The sequence below is a fragment of the Pipistrellus hanaki genome, assembly GCF_964339955.1.
Source record: "Pipistrellus hanaki genome assembly, chromosome: 11".
Lineage (NCBI taxonomy): Eukaryota > Metazoa > Chordata > Mammalia > Chiroptera > Vespertilionidae > Pipistrellus > Pipistrellus hanaki.
In genome coordinates, this window is record NC_140513.1 from 70,668,655 (window position 1) to 70,687,567 (window position 18,913).

The 18,913-nt window shown below is 46.6% G+C and overlaps 1 protein-coding gene across 1 annotated transcript in view; it reads left to right on the forward strand.

Moving 5' to 3' along the window:
- Nucleotides 1-14,772: 14,772 nt before the first annotated feature.
- Nucleotides 14,773-18,913, forward strand: part of LOC311629643 (NUT family member 2G-like) — a gene marked incomplete at both ends in the record, with an annotated part of 96,625 nt that continues 92,484 nt past the window's right edge. The window contains 2 exons of the mRNA XM_084897910.1: nucleotides 14,773-14,797; nucleotides 15,173-15,875. Of these exons, the coding sequence (XP_084754036.1) occupies nucleotides 14,773-14,797; nucleotides 15,173-15,875 (728 nt within the window). The remainder of the gene's footprint in view (nucleotides 14,798-15,172; nucleotides 15,876-18,913) is intronic.

Here is an 18,913-nt window from a genome sequence, read left to right on the forward strand (position 1 = left end):
CTGTGGAAGACTACTCCTCCGGATCCCCTACCCTTATTTACATGTCCCCACCACAATCTCTTCCCCGTCTGGGCCCGTGTGCTGTGGTGGCAGGGCTAGAGATCCCCCTCTGTATGCCCAGGGTGCCTGATGCCCTAAGAGCGGTAAAGGAAAAGGAGGTAACAAGGGGGTGAGTAGGTCTCTCTTTGCATACCCCCCGGGGTAGACACCACTTGCTGAAGCAGAGAATGTCGGAGAATTCTAGGTTTTAGGGGACAGATCAGAACTTGGCCTTTTGGCATACTGTGCAAAAAGAACCTTTGAGATACTATGTAGTGATCCCCTGACCTTTCCGAATTTGAAACTCAGAGGATCAGTCCAGCATGGTGATATCGATGTGTGTATAGTTGATAAATCAATGTTAACAGAAGCCAACACAGCATACAAATACCTACAAGTAACCAAAACCTCAACCAAAATGATGCTGACAATAAAAATACCTATGGTCGCACATAACAAGGAAGGTAGAGAAAGGCCCATATCCAATGGGAGGACTGGGAGGATGAACCTGCAAAGGAATTAAGGTGCAGCTTAGGAGCAGAAGGAACCAGGAGCAGGTATGACTGGAGCTGAGGCAGACAGGATTCACAGGTGACCCTGCACATAGGTGCAGAAGGCCGCTGAAAAGCACAGCAGGCAAAGATGGGAGGCCATTAGCTGCCTGAGCCAGAGATGCCTGCATGGTGAGGGAAGGGCAGAAGCTGGTTGAGAAAGGCGAGAGGTGACTGGAAGGTAAAAAAATTAAGAGGCATGCAGGAAGCAGCCAATTTCTCTTTCATTGATGTTTTTATCTCTCCCTCTTTATTCCTCTCTCTGTAAAATCAACAAAAAACATATTAAAAAACAAGAAAAGAAAATATCCCACCAAGTAAAATGAATGTAAATTGCTGGAATGGCTGAGGTTGGACAGAATTGCTTATTCTTTTGGCTGATATATTTTTAGAGTGTATTTCATGGGACATACCCTGCATTCCCCTTCATTGCATGGACAGAAGGAAGCCTCTGCTTTTTAAAAATCTAAATAATTTTTTTCAGTCATAGTTGACATTCAATGTTGTATTAGTTTCAGGTATACAATATGGTAATTAGACATTAATATAATCTGACACCATTTATAGTTCTTACAATATTATTGCCCATATTTCCTATACTGTTCTTTACAATCATGTGACTATTCCTATAATTGGCAATTTGAACTTTAATCCTTCCCCTCTCACTCACCCCCCAACCTGGCCACCACCATAAGGTCCTCTGCACCAGCAGCCTGTTTCTCTGGTTTCCTGTGCTCTTCCGGCTCCACATGTGAGATCATAAGGAATTTGTTCTCTGTCTGACTTATTTCACTTAGCATCATGCCCATTTATGTTGTCGCCAATGGCAGGATTTCACTTTTTTTTTTTTCAGCTCAGTGACGTCGACATTTCTCTGTCTATAGTTACCACTTTTTCTTTTCCCTTTGTCTATTGCTGGACAGCTAGGCTTCTTCCAGTCTTGGCTATTGTAAACAATGCTGCATGAACTTAGGGATGCACATGCCTTTTTGAATGGGTGTTCTGGGTTTCTTTGGATAAATACTCAGAAGTGCAGTTTCTGGGTGCTATTTTGTCTGGTGGCCTTTGTTTTAAAGTCTATTTTGTCCTGTTTCCATTTTGAGTTTATTTTTGTGTATGGTGTTAGTTGGTGATCTAGTTTCCTTTTTTTTTGCAAATGTCTGTCCAATTTTCCCAACACCATTTATTGAAGAGACTATCTTGACTCCATTGTATGTTCGTGCCTCCTTTGTCAAATATTGAGCATAGTGATTTGGGTTGATATCTGGATTCTCTATTCTATTCCACTGATCTATATGTCTGGGGTTTTTTTTTTGTGCCAGTACCAGGCTGTTTTGAGAACAGTGGCTTTGTAATACAGCTTGAAATCTGGTATTGAGATACCTCCTACTTTTTCCTTCTCAGGATTGCTGTGGCTATTCAGGGTCTTTTTTTGTTCCAGATGAATTTTTGGAGAGTTCTTTCTAGGTCTGTGAAATATGCTGTTGGTATTTTAATGGGGAGTGCATTGAACCTATAAATTGCTTTGGGAAGTATGAACATTTTGATGATGTTGATACCAATCCATGAACATGGTATGTTCTTCCATCTGTTTACATCTTCCTCTATCTCCTTTTTCAGTGTCGTGTAGTTTTCCGCATATAGGTCCTTTACTTCCTTAGTTAAGTTTCCCCCAAAATAAGACATCCTCCAAAAATAAGACCTAGCACATGGAAAGATAAGACATCCCCTGAAAATAAGACCTAGTGCAACTTTGGGAGAAAAAATTAATATAAGACACTGTCTTATTTTTAGGGAAACAGGGTATCTGTTTACATCTTCCTCTATCTCTTTTTTCAGTGTCGTGTAGTTTTCCGCGTATAGGTCTTTTACCTCCTTAGTTAACTTTATTCCTAGGTATCTTAATTTTTTTGGTGTGATGGTAAATGGGATTGCTTTTTAAGTCTGTTTCTGTAAGTTCACTATTGGTGTATAGAAATGCCATAGATTTCTTGGCGTTAATTTTATATCCTGCTACATTGCTGAATTCATTTATTAAATCTATTAGTTTTTTTATGGAGTCTTGGGTTTTTTATGTACAATATGTCTTCTGCAAATAAGGTCAATTTTACTTCTTCTTTTCCAATTTGGATGCCTTTTATTCCTTCTTCCTATCTAATTGCAATGGCTAGTACTTCCAGTACTATGTCAAAGAGGAGTGGTGATAGTGGGCATCCTGTCTTGTTCCTGTTCTTAGAGGGAATGGTTTTAGTTTTTGCCCACTGAATATGATGTTTGCTGTGGGTTTATCATATATAGCTTTTATTATGTTGAGGTATGATCCTTCTATTCCCACCTTGAGAGTTTTTATCAGGAAAGGGTGTTGGATTTTATCAAATGCTTTTTCTGAGTCAATTGATATGACTATATGGTTTTTATCTCTCAATTTGTTTATGTGATGTATCACGTTTACTTATTTGCAGATATTGTACCATCCTTGCATTCCTGGAATAAATCCTACTTGGTCATGGTGTATGATCTTTCTGATGTACTGCTGGAGCCCATTTGCTAGAATTTGTTGAGGATTTTGGCATCTATGTTCATGAGGGATATTGGCCTGTAATTCTCTTTCACTGGGTTGTCTTTATCTGGTTTTGGTATTAGGGTGATGCTGGCTTCATAGAAGGAGTTTGGAAGTGTTCCTTCCTCTTTAAGTTTTGGAATAGTCTGAGGAGGAAAGGTTTCAGTTTATTTGGGTCCTCTCTCTTTGTTTCTTGGTTAGCCTGGCTAGAGGTTTGACAGGAAACCATAAAAAATACTAGAGGCATCCACAGGCAGCAAAATCTCAGACATATGCCAAAAGAATTTTTTCACTGATACTTCCCCTAGGGCAATGGAAGCTAAAGAGAAAATAAACAAATGAGACTACATCAAAATAAAAAGTTTTACAGCAACAAAACAACAAAAAAAGCCCACTGTATGGGAGAACATATTTGCAAATGTTATCACTGATAAAGGTTTAATCTCCAACATCTACAGACAGCTTATACAACTTAATAAAAGGAAGATGAATGATCCAATTAAAAAATGGGCAATGGACCTAAATAGAATCTTCTCAAAAGAAGACAAAAGGAAGGCCAAGAGGCACATGAAAACATGCTCAAAGTCACGAATTATCCGAGAAATGCAAATCAAAATGACAATGCGGTACCATCTCACACCTGTCAGAATGGCTATCATCAACAAATCAGCAAATGACAAGTGCTGGCGAGGATGCAGAGAAAAAGGAACCCTCGTGCACTGCTGGTGGGAATGCAGACTGGTGCAACCACTGTGGAGAACAGTATGGAGTTTACTCAAAAAACTAAAAATGGAACTCCCATTTGACCCAGTAATCCCACTCCTAGAAATATATCCTAAGAAACTAGAAACACCAATCAAAAATGATATATGCACCCCTATGTTCATAGCAGCACAATCTACAATAGCTAGGATTTACAAACAGCCTACGTGCCTGTCAGCAGATGATTGGATCAAAAAACTATGGTACATCTATACAATGGAATACTATGCTGTCATAAAACGAAGGAATTCTTATAATTTGCAGAGACCTGGATGGAATTGGAGAACATTATGCTGAGTGAAATAAGCCAGTCAATGAAAGAAAACACCACATGATCTCACTCATTTATGTATAATAAGAAACATTATAAACCAATGAACAAAAAGATAGATACAGAGACAGTAAAGAAACAAACAGACTGTCAAAATACAGCAGGGAGGGTAGGGAGATATGGGGGAGATAAGAGACCAACCAAAGGACTTGTATGCATACATATAAGCATAACCAATGGAGGAAAAACTATGGGGAGGGAGGGCATGTTTGGGAATGGGGGTGGGGTGGAGATTGGTAAGGTATGTACACATATAATATCTTAATAAAAATAATTAAAAAATAAAATAAAAAATAAAGTCTGTTTTGTCCTTTCCCTGGCTGCTGGCATCACCTTTCCACTCCAGCCCATCTCCTTTCCTCTCAGGCCCTAGAGCCGCCTCTTTTCACTCTAGGAGCCACCTCTTTCCACTCCAGCCCCTCCTATCCCCTCTGCCAGAGGCCCTGAGAGACCGGAGGTGGGGCAGAACACCTGCATCCTGCACCCCCTTTCCCCCTCCCCTGGTCACTGGGCAACTGAGTATGCAAAATAACCACCATTTTTGTTGGGTTAATATGCATATCACTCCTAATTGGCTGGTGGCATAGTGGAGGTACAGTCAATTTACATGTTTGCCTATAATTAGGTAAGATGCTACATTTTTATTTTTATTTAAGATATAAAGCTTTTTAAAATATAAAAGCAGGCACAGACCATTCTACCAACAACACACAACATGATCAGTGCAACACACAGTCATTTTATTGGGGACAGGTTAGTTAGAAAGGGGCAGTGAGAGCCACTAGGAATCTGCTTGTACTAAGAGAAGCAGTTATTGGGGCATTCAAGCAAGTGAGGATGGCACATTCTGTTGGAGGATTCACCATGAGCGAGAAAAGGCCCGGAGGAGACTCACCATAAGGAAGCCCAGAAATCCTCCGTGGAACTAAGAGAGCCAGGAGGCAGCTGTGGGGTCAGCTGGTGGCTACATTGATCACATGGTTCCCTCTGGCGAGTGTGCAGTTAAACATGAAATAGAGGTAAGAGGGCCATGCCATCCTCTCAGTAAAACATGAGACTGAGATGAGCTTCATGTCAGTGGGAGAAGCATCCTGGACCTTCAGAAAACAAAGGAGAGCATGTCTAAAGAATTTGGGAATGTCAGAGATATATGTCAGAGTAATACCCCAGTCGCTCCAGGGCTCAGCTTCCAGCCCTCCACAGGCCCAAAGTCTCCCCATCTCCATCCTGCCATTTCACTGACCCCTAAAGCATTTCCAATACCTAAGGAATGAGGTTTCCATGGAGGTAGGTGGGTTGAGAACTAGTGACACACCCAGCTGAGATACCCCCATGGGGCAGATGGATGAAGGGTCACAAGGCTCTGTAGACTTTCACCACCTGGACCTCATGTGAAGGGTGTCCTTGACAACCAGCCATATCCCAGAAGGGCCACAATGCCTGTAGCTGTCCAGCTGATTCTTAGGGAGTCTGCCTGGGGAACACCTGGCTATCTGATCTTCTGACCAGGAAACCCCAAGACTTCCTGACTGTTCCCTGTCACACCAATAGCACACCTGGGAAGGTTCTGCTCTGCCTGGCTATTTGTCTACCAGGCCCACTCATCTGGGTCCCTGATGTCAGGACCATTCAAATGCTAAAGAAATGTCCACCTGCCTAAAGCTGATACTCCTGAACCCACCTGCATGAAGAGGCAATTCATTTGTGGCAATTCTTTGGCCCTAAGGAATGGACCAACCTGTTTAAGAGCAATGCAATGATTCAGAATGACCAGGGTCCACCCACACATACAAGGCTCCCAGCCCCAGATGCCTCACTGGCAATTCATGGAGAGCCTCCCATGTATATGTCCACTGATGCCTGAATATTCCTTCTTCACACGTACATGCACACACACTAGTGGGGTGCTGGTGAATGCTGACCACTCAGGGAGTGCAGGAAAGACTGCATTTGTCGTGAATATCTGATACAAATATTCCCAGCATGACTAATTTCAAGCTACCTACCTGATCAACACAGAGCCCAGGAGAGACATGCACATCGACTATCTCAAGCTAGCATGAGCCAGTTCCAGCGTACTCCATCCTTTTTCATACCTACTTACACACTGAGTAGGACACTCAACACCCAACCCCAATATATAAACAAAAACTAATTCACATATAGGTACATTTCCACCCCCACCTTCACTGAATATACAGATAGTCTACCTCTTACTCCCTAAATTGTTACAAACCCTAATCACCCTGATATTCACATGTGAGTCCCACAACTATAAACATACAACATGGGCCTGAATACAAACATGGGCAATCACCATGCCACCCAGATATACACTGAATACCTACACATGCAAGACTCTCATGTACCACACCAAAAAAATCTATATGCAATCTCACAGCCCTAAAATACACACTCCATGATTCATGAACACACACACACACCCTACACTGTCTTTGTTCCCAAACATGCAAAGTGAACTCTCACATTCCTTAGAATACACAGCCCATCCATAAGCTCTAGGAACTCAAATACATACACAGTCACAAACAACTACTTATCAAATACATATAAGTCCTCCCCACACATACTGAGAGAACACATACAAGCAACACCACCAAATTCTGCAAGCATTACATTCTGGAACAGATGCAAAGAGGACCCTAAGCCTCCGGACACACTCACAAATCCCAAATACACAGACCTCAAACCACTCTTGAATATCCACCCCACATGCTCAGATAGATACATGCAAAACACAAAAGCGCTGATAATCCCTTAACTCTCACTAAATGTGCATACACAACTCTCACACACCTATGGAAACACACACACTTGCAAATATTCCCTGAATATATAGACCCCTCAAACACTATGTATTATGCCACCTCCAAGATACAATCTCATCACCTTCCTCTTCAATATATCAAAGGACACCATAGATACGTATGGTCTGTGACTATTTTCAGGACTGGTGGGTATTGTATGTGCTGTATATAGGTGTCAGGCAGTGTTTGTACAATTTGATGTGGTGTTTGTATGACTGTATTCTGTGAGATGGAAGAGTTCATTCTGTGTGGGAATTTGGGAGTGTGGGGTTATGTATATGTAGGTAGTGTGGCATTGAATGTGTATCTGGGATATAAGCTATAGGGACCTATGTTGGCATATTTGTAGTGTACTGGGTATAACACCAGCACTATTCCCTTACCTTGAATGTACAAACAGACCACTGCTTACTACCTACAACCAAACACATGTGGAACACTCTAGAATTCTCCAAAGAAATATACTTTAAAAATACCTAACAACCCTATAACCTATGAGCAGGCTGACAATTTATACACCTGGTGACAGATACACACACACACACACACCAGTATACATGTGCAAGACACATAGAAATATCTCCAGCAAACCATATAAGAACTCCCAAATAGCAAATTACCCCTAGCTAATGAGTCAGCTCTCACATCCATAAATACTACAAATAACCATATTACCACCTCCAATATATAGACACAGTCCTCCCACTCCCCTCTCTGTATAAGCAGAGACCTCTCTCTGTCAAATGCACACATACTTGGTACCCAAAATATGTAAGCCTTAGAGCCCTTACTGAAAAATACAAACACATAGCTCCAGCAAATACCCTTCCCCATGGCCCTGCAATACACAGGAATACACATACTCTCCACAAGCCCCAAAGAGACCAACAAACACCCAGTGCATGGCAAATATGCAAACCCACGTCCCTATACTATGGCCCAAATACACTTCATGCCACACCACAGAACCCCACACTCCCAAATTCCCATGCAGAATTAACTCTTCCATCTTACAGAATACAGCCACACACACAACACACCGAATCGCACTAACACTACTGCACACCAGCATATACAGACCTACCAGTCCTAAAAATAGTCACAGACCTGCCCTCTGCACACTGAAACAGGCGAAGATCACAAAAAGAAATACACATAACATTTCAACATGCCCCAAATACACAATGATCCGTCTACATTCCCCAAATACAAAACACAGATCATACACCCAAGCTAATGAATGCCTGCACTAGTCCTAACATTGCCCTATGCGAATGCCTATAATCCTTCCAAATCGGCCAGTAGAAAAAACCAGAAATTCAAAGGGGGAAAAACAAAACAGGTAACATTTCAGCAAACACCAAATTACAAACACATTACCACCAACTGCTTGAGTATTCACGCACTACATCTCAACACCCTCCAAATACAGCACTGAACCCTACACACTCACAGAAACACAGGCATGACCTTCCCGTGATCACAGACATCCACAGACAGAGCGAGCACACACATTGAATTCATACCTCAGATTACCGCCACCAAGTGAACAGACACAGACCCCAGGCCTGCCCCCCACCTTAGGCCTGCCCTCCACCCCAGGCCTGCCCCCCACCCCAGGCCTCACACCCCCAGGCCTGCCCCCCACCCCAGGCCTCACAACCCCAGGCCTGCCCCCCACCCCAGGCCTCACACCCCCAGACCTGCCCCCCACTTTAGGCCTGCCCTCCACCCCAGGCCTGCCCCCCACCCCAGGCCTCACACCCCCAGGCCTGCCCCCCACCCCAGGCCTCACAACCCCAGGCCTGCCCCCCACCCCAGGCCTCACACCCCCAGGCCTGCCCCCCACCCCAGGCCTCACACACCCAGGCCTGCCCTCCACCCCAGGCCTCACACCCCCAGGCCTGCCCTCCACCCCAGGCCTCACACCCCCAGGCCTGCCCCCCACCCCAGGCCTCACACACCCAGGCCTGCCCCCCCACCCCAGGCCTCACACACCCAGGCCTGCCCCCCACCCCAGGCTTAACACACCCAGGCCTGCCCCCCAGCCCAGGCCTCACACACCCAGGCCTGCCCTCCACCCCAGGCCTCACACACCCAGGCCTGCCCTCCACCCCAGGCCTCACACACCCAGGCCTGCCCCCCACCCCAGGCCTCACACACCCCAGGCTCCAGGCAGAGGCATTATGTGGTCACAAGGCCGCTGCCCTCAGGGCGGGGTGCGGAGGAAGGAAGCCTTAGGCTGCGGGGCTCCAGGGGAAAGGAGCCCCGGGACCTGTGGGGAGGGAGGCTCCGCCATGTCCGCTCATTTCCAATGAGGGCAGCTTCCTGCTGACCCGGAGGCGCCTTCAGATCCGGAAGAACTGCTGGGAGCTGCGTGTCCAGAAAGCAGGGGTCACAGCCCACGTGGGGAACAGCAGAGAAGAGGGGGACACCTGAGGGGTGCCGAGGCCGCGCCCCTTCCCTCCTGTTCACCTAACGGACTCCCGAGGCCGCCATGCCATGCCCACCTGAAACCCCAGAGGCTGCAGTTGGGGACACGCCCTGCCGTTAGCACATGCGCTTATGGGAGCAACCGCCTTAGCGCATGCGCCTCTGGGAGCCAACCGCCTTAGCGCATGGGCCTCTGGGAGCCAACCACCTTAGCGCTTGCGCCTATGGGAGCCAACCGCTGCAACGGACGCTGGGAGCAGTTGCAGGACAGAGCCCCGCCCCCAGTGGGCTCCTGCGTCCTGGCGCGAGGCACCCTGGGAAGAAGCCCGGGCTGTCCCTGCAGCAGAGGAAGGAGGTGGAGGGAGGGGCGCCCTAGGAAGCCTACTGCAGGTCCTCCTCCTCAGAGCCTCCCAGCGCGTGTGCAGGGAGCACTTGGGTTTTAAAGCTGCTGACATACTGTCCATGTGCTTAGCTGCCCCTTCGGGACAGGGTTTGGGAGAGGCCGGCCTGAAACATGTTGTATATGCTGGTGTCAGAGTAATAAAATATATATGTAGTAGCAGAATCAACTTATTGACTTGAGTTTGTCATGCTTTCCAAAGAAACTGAAATCCTCTGATCCTCGTCCTGGTCATTTGCAACAGTAGGGCATTTCCACCCCCAGGCTCTCTGAAGAGCAGGCACATCTCAGAGGTGTCTCCACGTGCACAGAATGAAAACTGCACAAAACACAAGCATGGCATCTCGCCATTCCTCCAATGTTACCTGCTTGGGGGGAGGTAGCTGTCTTCTGAAGCTTTGATCATACCCGGACGGAAGATGTCTCCCTCAGCACTGAGTGCCCGCCCTTGGCCTTTCTGCAGGAATCCTCCGAGAGATGGCCCAAAGCCCCTTCCATGGCCAGTCCTCCCTGACTACCTTTGAGCTCATTCGATTACATCTGCTTCTTGTGCCTAGGACTTTGATGTAGTACAAAGTGATTGCAGTATTTCCCCAATGCAATTTTTATATCTCTGGCCCTGAGAAGCGTCATTAAAAGCCCATCTAAGCCATGAGTAAGAGTCTTGTACATAATCGGTTCACTCACTGGACACGGGGGAGAAGCGACACGCCTCCTTTTCTGAGTAGCTGAGGACAATATTTCCTCATCTCTCTCTAATACAAAGGTATCGGTTGACAGTCATTTAAGATTCCCTCTGAGCCAAAACCGGTTTGGCTCAGTGGTAGAGCATCGGTCTGCGGACTGAAAGGTCCAGGTTCGATTCCGGTCAGGGGCATGTACCTTGGTTGTAGGCACATCCCCGGTAGGGGGTATGCAAGAGGCAGCTAGTCGATGTTTCTCTCTCATGGACGTTTCTAGCTCTCTATCTCTCTCCCTTCCTCTCTGTAAAAAATCAATAAAATATATTTAAAAAAAAAAGATTAACTCTGAGATAAAAGCTCAAATCCTGATAAATATCTTCAAGTTTTTCATTTTTTTCAATCTCCAGTAGTTTTTTGAAATAAAGTCCACCATAATTTTGCTTGAATTGCTCTCATCTCAGCTTCTTTTGAGTCATTATTTCCTTGCAGGCAGCAAGGAACTTCTTAAGTGCCAACAGAAGGCTTCTTTTCAAATGAATTCTCATGGTGTGGAACTACCTTCTAAACCTCTCTTCTCTTCCCCAACACCCTACCAACAGTAGGAATTCTGCTGCTATAGGGGGATTAAAGATTGAAATCCTCCAAAGTTGTGACCTCTCATCTCCCTTGATTAATTTCCTAACAATCCCCTCCTCTCACAAAACACAAATGCTTGTTCCTATCATTTGGATAGTGATGAACTGACATTTATCCACAATATGCAAATGAGAATCAAACAAGTTTCTTAAGGGGTGTGACCATGATTCACATGCAGATGGGACCGCATGGCATGATGAGCCTAGATTCCAAAGAGCAAGGGTATATGATGCAGAGAGAACATTTGGAGACCAATGAGCAGGGCATCTAGGCTCACACTGGCAAGCTCGGACTGAGGTGGGTGCAGGTTTTTATGAATGGGGGCTGACATGGTGAATAGAATTCTGGCTTCCTCTCAGAATGCACATCCACCTCATGTGTAGTGCATTTTAACACATAGGAAAGCCACAACCTTAGGGTGTTAACCCCATTAACTTGTGAAAGCAGAATTTTTGTCCTCTGTCTCTTATTTCTGTCCTTAACCCCACTTAGCCTAGACAGCTTTCACAAATTCCATATGCTCCAAAGAGTGTGCATATGTCACGTGCATGTGCAATTGTGTTTTGTGGTGAAGCCACAGTACATGCTTGAGTCTCTTTACTCAGAGTTCTTCTTACAGGGTGACTAACTAATAATAGCGTAATAAGTTACTTGTTTGATAGAGTTGCCAAATAAACACAGGATACCAGTTAAATTTAAATTTCAGGGAACAGCAAATAGATTTACAGTCCCAAATATTGTATGGGACACAATTTTCCTAAAAACTAATTCATTGTGTATCTTAAAATCAAACTCAAGTGTGCATCCCTTATTTGCTAAATCTGGCCACCTATTTTTTCATGTACTTTGAATTTTAAGGGATTCTAGGACTTCTTGTTCTAAGAATCTAGCCTCCAGAAATAAAGAGAGGAATCATGCTACCAGTACAAAGACAATCATTGTAGTATATATAAACAATACTACATATAAAATAAATGTATTGGAACATGTATTAATTTTTAACTGGAGGAAAAAGCTGTGAGCATTTTGTAAAAATGAAAATAGCATGCATTTGCTTTTGGTTGCATGATACATCTCTGGAAAGACTAAAAGGAAACAGATAACATTAGGAAAGAAACTGTGCTCCGAGGAGAAGGAGGTGGAGAGACTCCTCACTGCATTTTCCATTTTGCAGAATTGGGCTGTGAACGATGCAAAGGCATTACTTGTTTAAAACATTGCATTAAAATCAAAGGTTAACAAGTAAACATTGAACAACCTAATACTCTGAGAAACAAAAGCAGTGATTTCTGGCCTTGCCCTGTAGGCTGCAGGCCTTGCCCTGATGGACTAGAACAAAGGGGATGGGTTGTAAGGCTGGGCCGGCTGCATCTGCAGGGCTCCCAGCACTGGGCGGAACTTGGGGCCACAGGACTGCTCCCTAAGGAATGAGGTGCACACAGCAACCCAGCATGCTGCCTCTGTGGGGTCAATCCTAATTTCAAACTCTGGGATCCGTGAGCCATACGTTCCCATTATTTCTTCAGACCGCATGTTCTGAATTTTGTTCAGAAAGTGTAGCCTGCGCTGAAGTAAACCAAGACCAGATAGGAAGCAGGTTGAGTATCAAGAACGGAGATAAAGGGCACATCGGGTAAAGACTCTGGGCTGTGAATCTAAAATCACCGATGTATAAAGTGCCGAAGAGCCACACACCAATGGTGTTGCCTCTTAAATTCGAAAGGAACTGCGGGTTCTTGTCTACCTATCAGAGCCCTCCATGGAACCCCAACCCACCCCAGCCCACCGGTCCTCTGCCCCTCCCCCGCTGCAGAAGGTCAGGAGCCCCACATTCTACTGTTTAAACCCAAACCTTCCCTCCACTGGATGGTGAGCAGCTGTTGGAGCAGGTCACTCTCTGGATCCTCCACTTGACTTTTCTCGTTGTGGAGGCTTCTAGACAGCGGTGGTCCCTGAATGAGTCCACGGGGTTGGCTTCAGCAGGAGGTAGGACTATAGACTGGAGGGGGTTGTTTTAAACACTGAGCTGTCCTTTGATACTTGGGATTGAAATGTGACACTGGGGAAACACGGTTTGACTGAAGTAGGGGGAGAGAGCACTGGACCTCCAAGCACCTGTCACCCGGGGAGGCTGGGAGCCAGTGGGAACCTGTGAGGGCACTGGCTGGGAGGGCTCCTGAGAGGGGGTCAGGGTGGCTCAGGGACATGCCTGGGTGTGGAGAAAGACCAGCAGCAGGCACTTCGGTTCTTCCCAGAGGGGAGATGATCCACTTCCACGCATGTGGGGGAGTAGTGGGCGATGTCGTGGGGGTGGAAAGGGTGGTCACGGGAAAGCCCAGTCCTGGGTGCTGTTCTGGGTCACCTGGAGCTGGCCCCACGGCATCTTTCTAAGGGACTGAACTGAGTGCACTTGAGCCAATGGGACAGTGGGAGGGTGGTCTTAGCCAGAAAGCTGTCCGGTGGGGCTGTGTGTGGCCAAGTCCACAATGAAATGTCCTCCCCAGGGCTGGGCTGGAAGGTCCTCCACCTGCTGCCGCCCAGAGCTTCTCCCCTGCCTCCAGCCCAGAGCTCACTGCTCCTCAGCCCAGGGAGCTGCCTGGTGGCTGGGATTCCACACGGGCAGGGCGGTCCGGAAACTTCCACCAAGACAGGGCCCGGTTCCCTGACTGTCCCCAATTGTTCCCCCCCGTGCCACCCAGGTCTTCAGCCCGACTCCCTCTTGTGCTGCATCTCATGGCCCACCCTCTGCCCTGCCCTTTACTGGGATGAGGGTTTTGCTGACAGACCACATCCCTGCTTCGGGGACAGAAAACAGATGTGGAGCGTGGGTGGTGTCCGTGGAACGTCTGCGAAGGCGGGTTCCTTTGTAAAGGGGGAAGGGGAGCACAGGGGCAGGAGGACCAGGTCTGTGTCAGTGTGAAAGGCCAAGGCCGTCTGTCCTGAGTAAGGAGGGCGCGGCTTGAGGTGTGCTCTCCTGGACGAGGTCTGCTCTGGTTCCTCTGAGCGGGGATGTGTTCAGACACCTGTGTCCCACTGTCACCGCTCACACCTGCTTCCTCTGTGCCTCCACTTCCCACTGTTGGGAGCTGGAGAGGAAGGACCTCACACAGTCTGCAGTCCCAGGACCCATTTAACAGGACAGCAGCTCTGGAAGTTTCTGGAAACCCCTACCACCAGCCCCACTGTGTCCCATTCCGTGGCCCTCCTCTGACTCTCTGCAGCCATTGGTGGCTGTGAAATGGCAGAGCTCCTGAGGGTGGCCATCAGCCTGAGCGCTGGGGCCCAGTGGCAGGACCTGGCAGTGTTAAGTGTTCACTGTTGGTTCTGACACACGTGCATGCTGGGCGGTGTGTGGAAGGTTAGATCAGGGTTCCTGTGCCTTCTTGTGCAGAGACATTACTCGAGTGTTTCTGTGTTGTTGTGCAAGCCCAGGACAGAAAGGGGCAGTTTGTACTGAGAAGAGGAAGACTGAGGAGCAGATGGGCCCTAATGTGTTAGACACGGCTGTTCTCAGAGGCCCTTCGGGTGCCTAGAACTTACCTCGGAGATATGAGTTCCAAGGTCACTACTGCTAGTGGGTCTGCCTAAGGTTGTTGGCCCAGAGCAGATGTCTGCCCAGGGCCAGGCCTCTGAGGCTGGCAGGGTCGGTGCTGGGGAGTCCTTAGGGAGGCTCTCAGGGCAGAGCTGGCTGGGCTGGAGCTTCTCGCACACCGGGGTCAGGGAGCCTTGGTGAACGGGGAGCAAGCTCTCCAGTGGAATAATTCCCAACTGGAGGTTAGAGCGTGACCATGACCTGAGGACATTTGCCACCTCCCCCGTTTGCCCATCCAAAGGGCCCTCCCTGGTGAGACTCACTGCCCTGGTTTCCCAGCGGCTAAAGGGGCCCAGAGTGCCTCAGTGCTGTTTGCTGGGCCTCCTCCTCCATTCCCCCTTTCATTTGTCTCCACAGCATCTGCAGCGCTGGGAGCAGATGTGAGCCTGAAGCCCGGTGCCTCCCTGACCCCTTTCATGGCCCAGCCCTGTCCCCCGCCCTCTACTGGCCCCGCACACCGGCCCCCTGGGGAGCAGCACCTGCCGCCCCCCAGGACCCCGTCATTCCCTCCTGGCCACCCCCTGGTGCTGCAGGCTTGGCCCAGGACACCTCTGGTGGCAGGAGATGCTGGTCAAGGCCCCGTTGGGACTGGGGCTTACAACATCATGGCCCAGGTCAGGTCAGAAGGGGGACGACCACAGCCCTCCCAGACTCAGACCATTGTCCTGACCCAGGCCCCACCCAACTGGAGCGCTCCAGGTGCCGCCTGTGGGGGAGCTGTGTGTCCTGCACCCCTCTTCTTGGAAGCCTCTGCGGTGGAGACGATCATGCCCACCTCGGCTTTTGGAGGCACCCAGGCCGGCGATGGAGGCTGGTGTCCCAGCCTTCCTCCTCAAGATCCACCGCCAACTGCCCAGCTGGCCCCTATTGTCCCCTCTGTGAGTGCTGGGGCTTCAAGAAAGGGTGGCCTGGCCACCTCCCAGTCCAAGGCCTCGCTGGAGGACTCCTGTAACCCCAACAGTGTGTACAAAAATTTCCGACGTTGGCAGCGCTTCAAGGCCCTGGCCCGGCGGCACCTTCCCCAGAGTCCCGATGCGGAAGCTCTTTCCTGCTTCCTCATGTGAGTGCACGGGCAGGGCAGGGGGCGCCCCTGGAGCTCTCCCATCACAGAGGCGGTGGGAGGGACCTGCGGGCTGGCTGATCCTAGGACAGGGCGGGAAGGTTGAGGGAGGGGTCCAGGCTCTCAAAAGGCACATTCTTCCCATTACCAGCCCCATGTATGGCATCCTCACTTGTGTTTTACCTCAGCCGTGCTCACCGCTCGATGTCCAGATTCTCCTCTTCCAGTGGTCGGCAAACTCGTTAGACAACAGAGCCAAATATCAACAGTACAACGATTGAAATTTATTTTGAGAGCCAAATTTTTTAAAATTAAACTTCTTCAAACGCCACTTCTTCAAAATAGATTTGCCCAGGCCGTGATATTTTGTGGGAGAGTCACACTCAAGGGGCCAAAGAGCTGCATGTGGTTCGCGACCCGCACTTTGTTGACCAAGGTCCTACCAGACATGTAACCATGAGAGGCAGCTCCTCTCACCCTCAGGCCCCTCAGGACCAGACAATCCTACCTAGTTCTGAGGACTAGGAAGAAGACTCCTTGGCCTAATGTCTGTGCTCAACTGTGACCTGTAGGCAGGCTGCCTGGCACAGGCCATGTCTCCCTAAGGATAGTGGTTATTGTTGTGAAATGGCAATCTTTTTTTTTTAAATTTCTTTATTAAGGTGTTACATATGTGTTCTCATCCACTCATTACTCACCCCCAACCTCCTCACTCATGCCCTCACCCCCCTGTTGTCCATGACCACTGGTTAGGCCCATATGAACGCACACAAGTCCTTTGGTTGGTCTCTCCTCCTTACCCCCACCTTCCCCTGCCTTCCCTCTGAGGTTTAATGGTCTGATGGATGCTCCTCTGGATCTGGATCTGCTTTTGTTCATCAGTTTATGTTGTTCATTATATTCCATAAAAGAATGAGATCATGTGGTATTTTTCTTTCTCTGACTGGCTTATTTCACTTAGCATAATGCTCTTCAGTTCCATCCATGCGGTTGCAAATGGTAGGAATTCCTTCTTTTCTACCACAGCATAGTATTCCATTGTGTAGATAAACCACCATTTTCTAATCCACTCATCTGCTGATGGGCACTTAGGCTGTATCCAAATGTTAGCTATAGTAAACTGTGCTGCTATGAACATAGGGGTGAATATATCCTTTCTGATTGGTGTTTCTATTGTAGCTTCTTGGGATATATTGTTAGAAGTGGGATCACTGGGTCAAATGGGAGTTCCATTTTTACTTTTTGGAGGAAACTCCACACTGTTCTCCACAGTGGCTGCACCAGTCTGCATTCCCACCAGCAGTGAAGGAGGGCTCCTTTTTCTCCGCATCCTCATCAACACTTGTTGATAGCCATTCTGACAGGTGTGAGATGGTACTGCACTGTTGTTTTGATTTGCATCTCTTGAATGATTAGTGACTTTGAGCATGTTTTCATATGTCTCTTGGCCTTCCTTCTGTCTTCTTTCAAAAAGTTTCTATTTAGGTCCATTGCCCATTTTTTGATTGGGTTGTTTATCTTCCTTTTGTTAATTTGTATGAGTTCCCTGTAAATGTTGGAGATGAAACCCTTTTCCAAAATAACATTGACAAATATGTTCTCCCATACAGTGGGCTTTCTTGTTGTTTTGTTGATGGTTTCTTTTACTGTGAAAAAGCTTTTTATTTTGATGTGGTCCCATTTGCTTGTTTTCTCTTTGGTTTCTATTGCTCTAGGAGAAGAAATTCCTTTGGCATATGTCTGAGATTTTGCTGCCTGTGGATTCTTCTAGTATTTTTATGGTTTCCCATCTTATGTTTAAGTCCTTTACCCATTTTGAGTTTATTTTTGTGTATGGTGTTAGTTGGTGGTTTAGTTTCATTTTTTTGTATGTATCAATTTTTTCCAACACCATTTATTGAAGAAATTGTCTTGACTCCATTGTATATTCATGCCTCCTTTGTCGAATATTAATTGGGCATAGTGGTTTGGGTTGACTTCTGGGTTCTCTATTCTATTCCATTGATCTATATGTCTGTTCTTGTGCCAGTACCAGGCTGTTTTGAAAACAGTGGCTTTGTAATACAGCTTGATATCTGATATTGAGATCCAACCTATTTTGTTCTTCTTTCTCAGGATTGCTGCATCTATTCAGTGTCTTTTTTTATTCCAGATGAATTTTTTGGAGAGTTCGTTCTAAGTCTGTAAAATATGCCATTGGTATTTTAATGGGGGAGTGCATTGAATATATAGATTGCTTTGGGTAGTATGGACATTCTAATGATGTTGAGTCTACCAATCCATGAACATGGTATGTTCTTCTATCTGTTTATGTCTTCCTCTATCTCTTTATTCAGTGTCCTATAGTTTTTCGAATATGGGTCTTTTACCTCCTTAGTTAAGTTTATTCCTAGGTATCTTAAATTTTTTTGGTGCAATGATAAATGGGATTGCTTTTTTAGTCTCTCTTTCTGTAAGCTCACTATTGGTGTATAGAAATACCACAGATTTCTTCGCAATAATTTTGTATCCTGCTATATTGCCGAATTCATTTATTAAGTCTAATAATTTTTTGATAGAGTCTTTAGGCTTTTCTATGTACATTATCATGTCATCTGCGAATAAGGACAGTCTTACTTCTTCTTTTCTAATTTGGATGCCTTTTATTTCTTCTTCTTGTCTGATAGCAATGGCTAGTATTTCCAGTACTATGTTGAACAGGAGTGGTGAGAGTGGGCATCCCTGTCTTGTTACTGTTCTTAGGGGAAATGGTTTTAGTTTTTGTCCATTGAGTGTGATGTTGGCTGTGGGTTTGTCATATATGGCTTTTATTATCTTGAGGTATGATCCTTCTCTTCCCACCTTTTTGAAAGTATTTATCAAGAAAGGTTGTTGGATTTTTTCAAATGCTTTTTCTTCATTAATTAATATGACTATGTAATTTTTATCCCTCAATTTGTTTATGTGATTTATCATGTTTATTGATTTGCGGATATTCTACCATCCTTGCATCCCCAGGATAAATCCTACTTGGTCCTGGTATATGATCTTTCTGATGC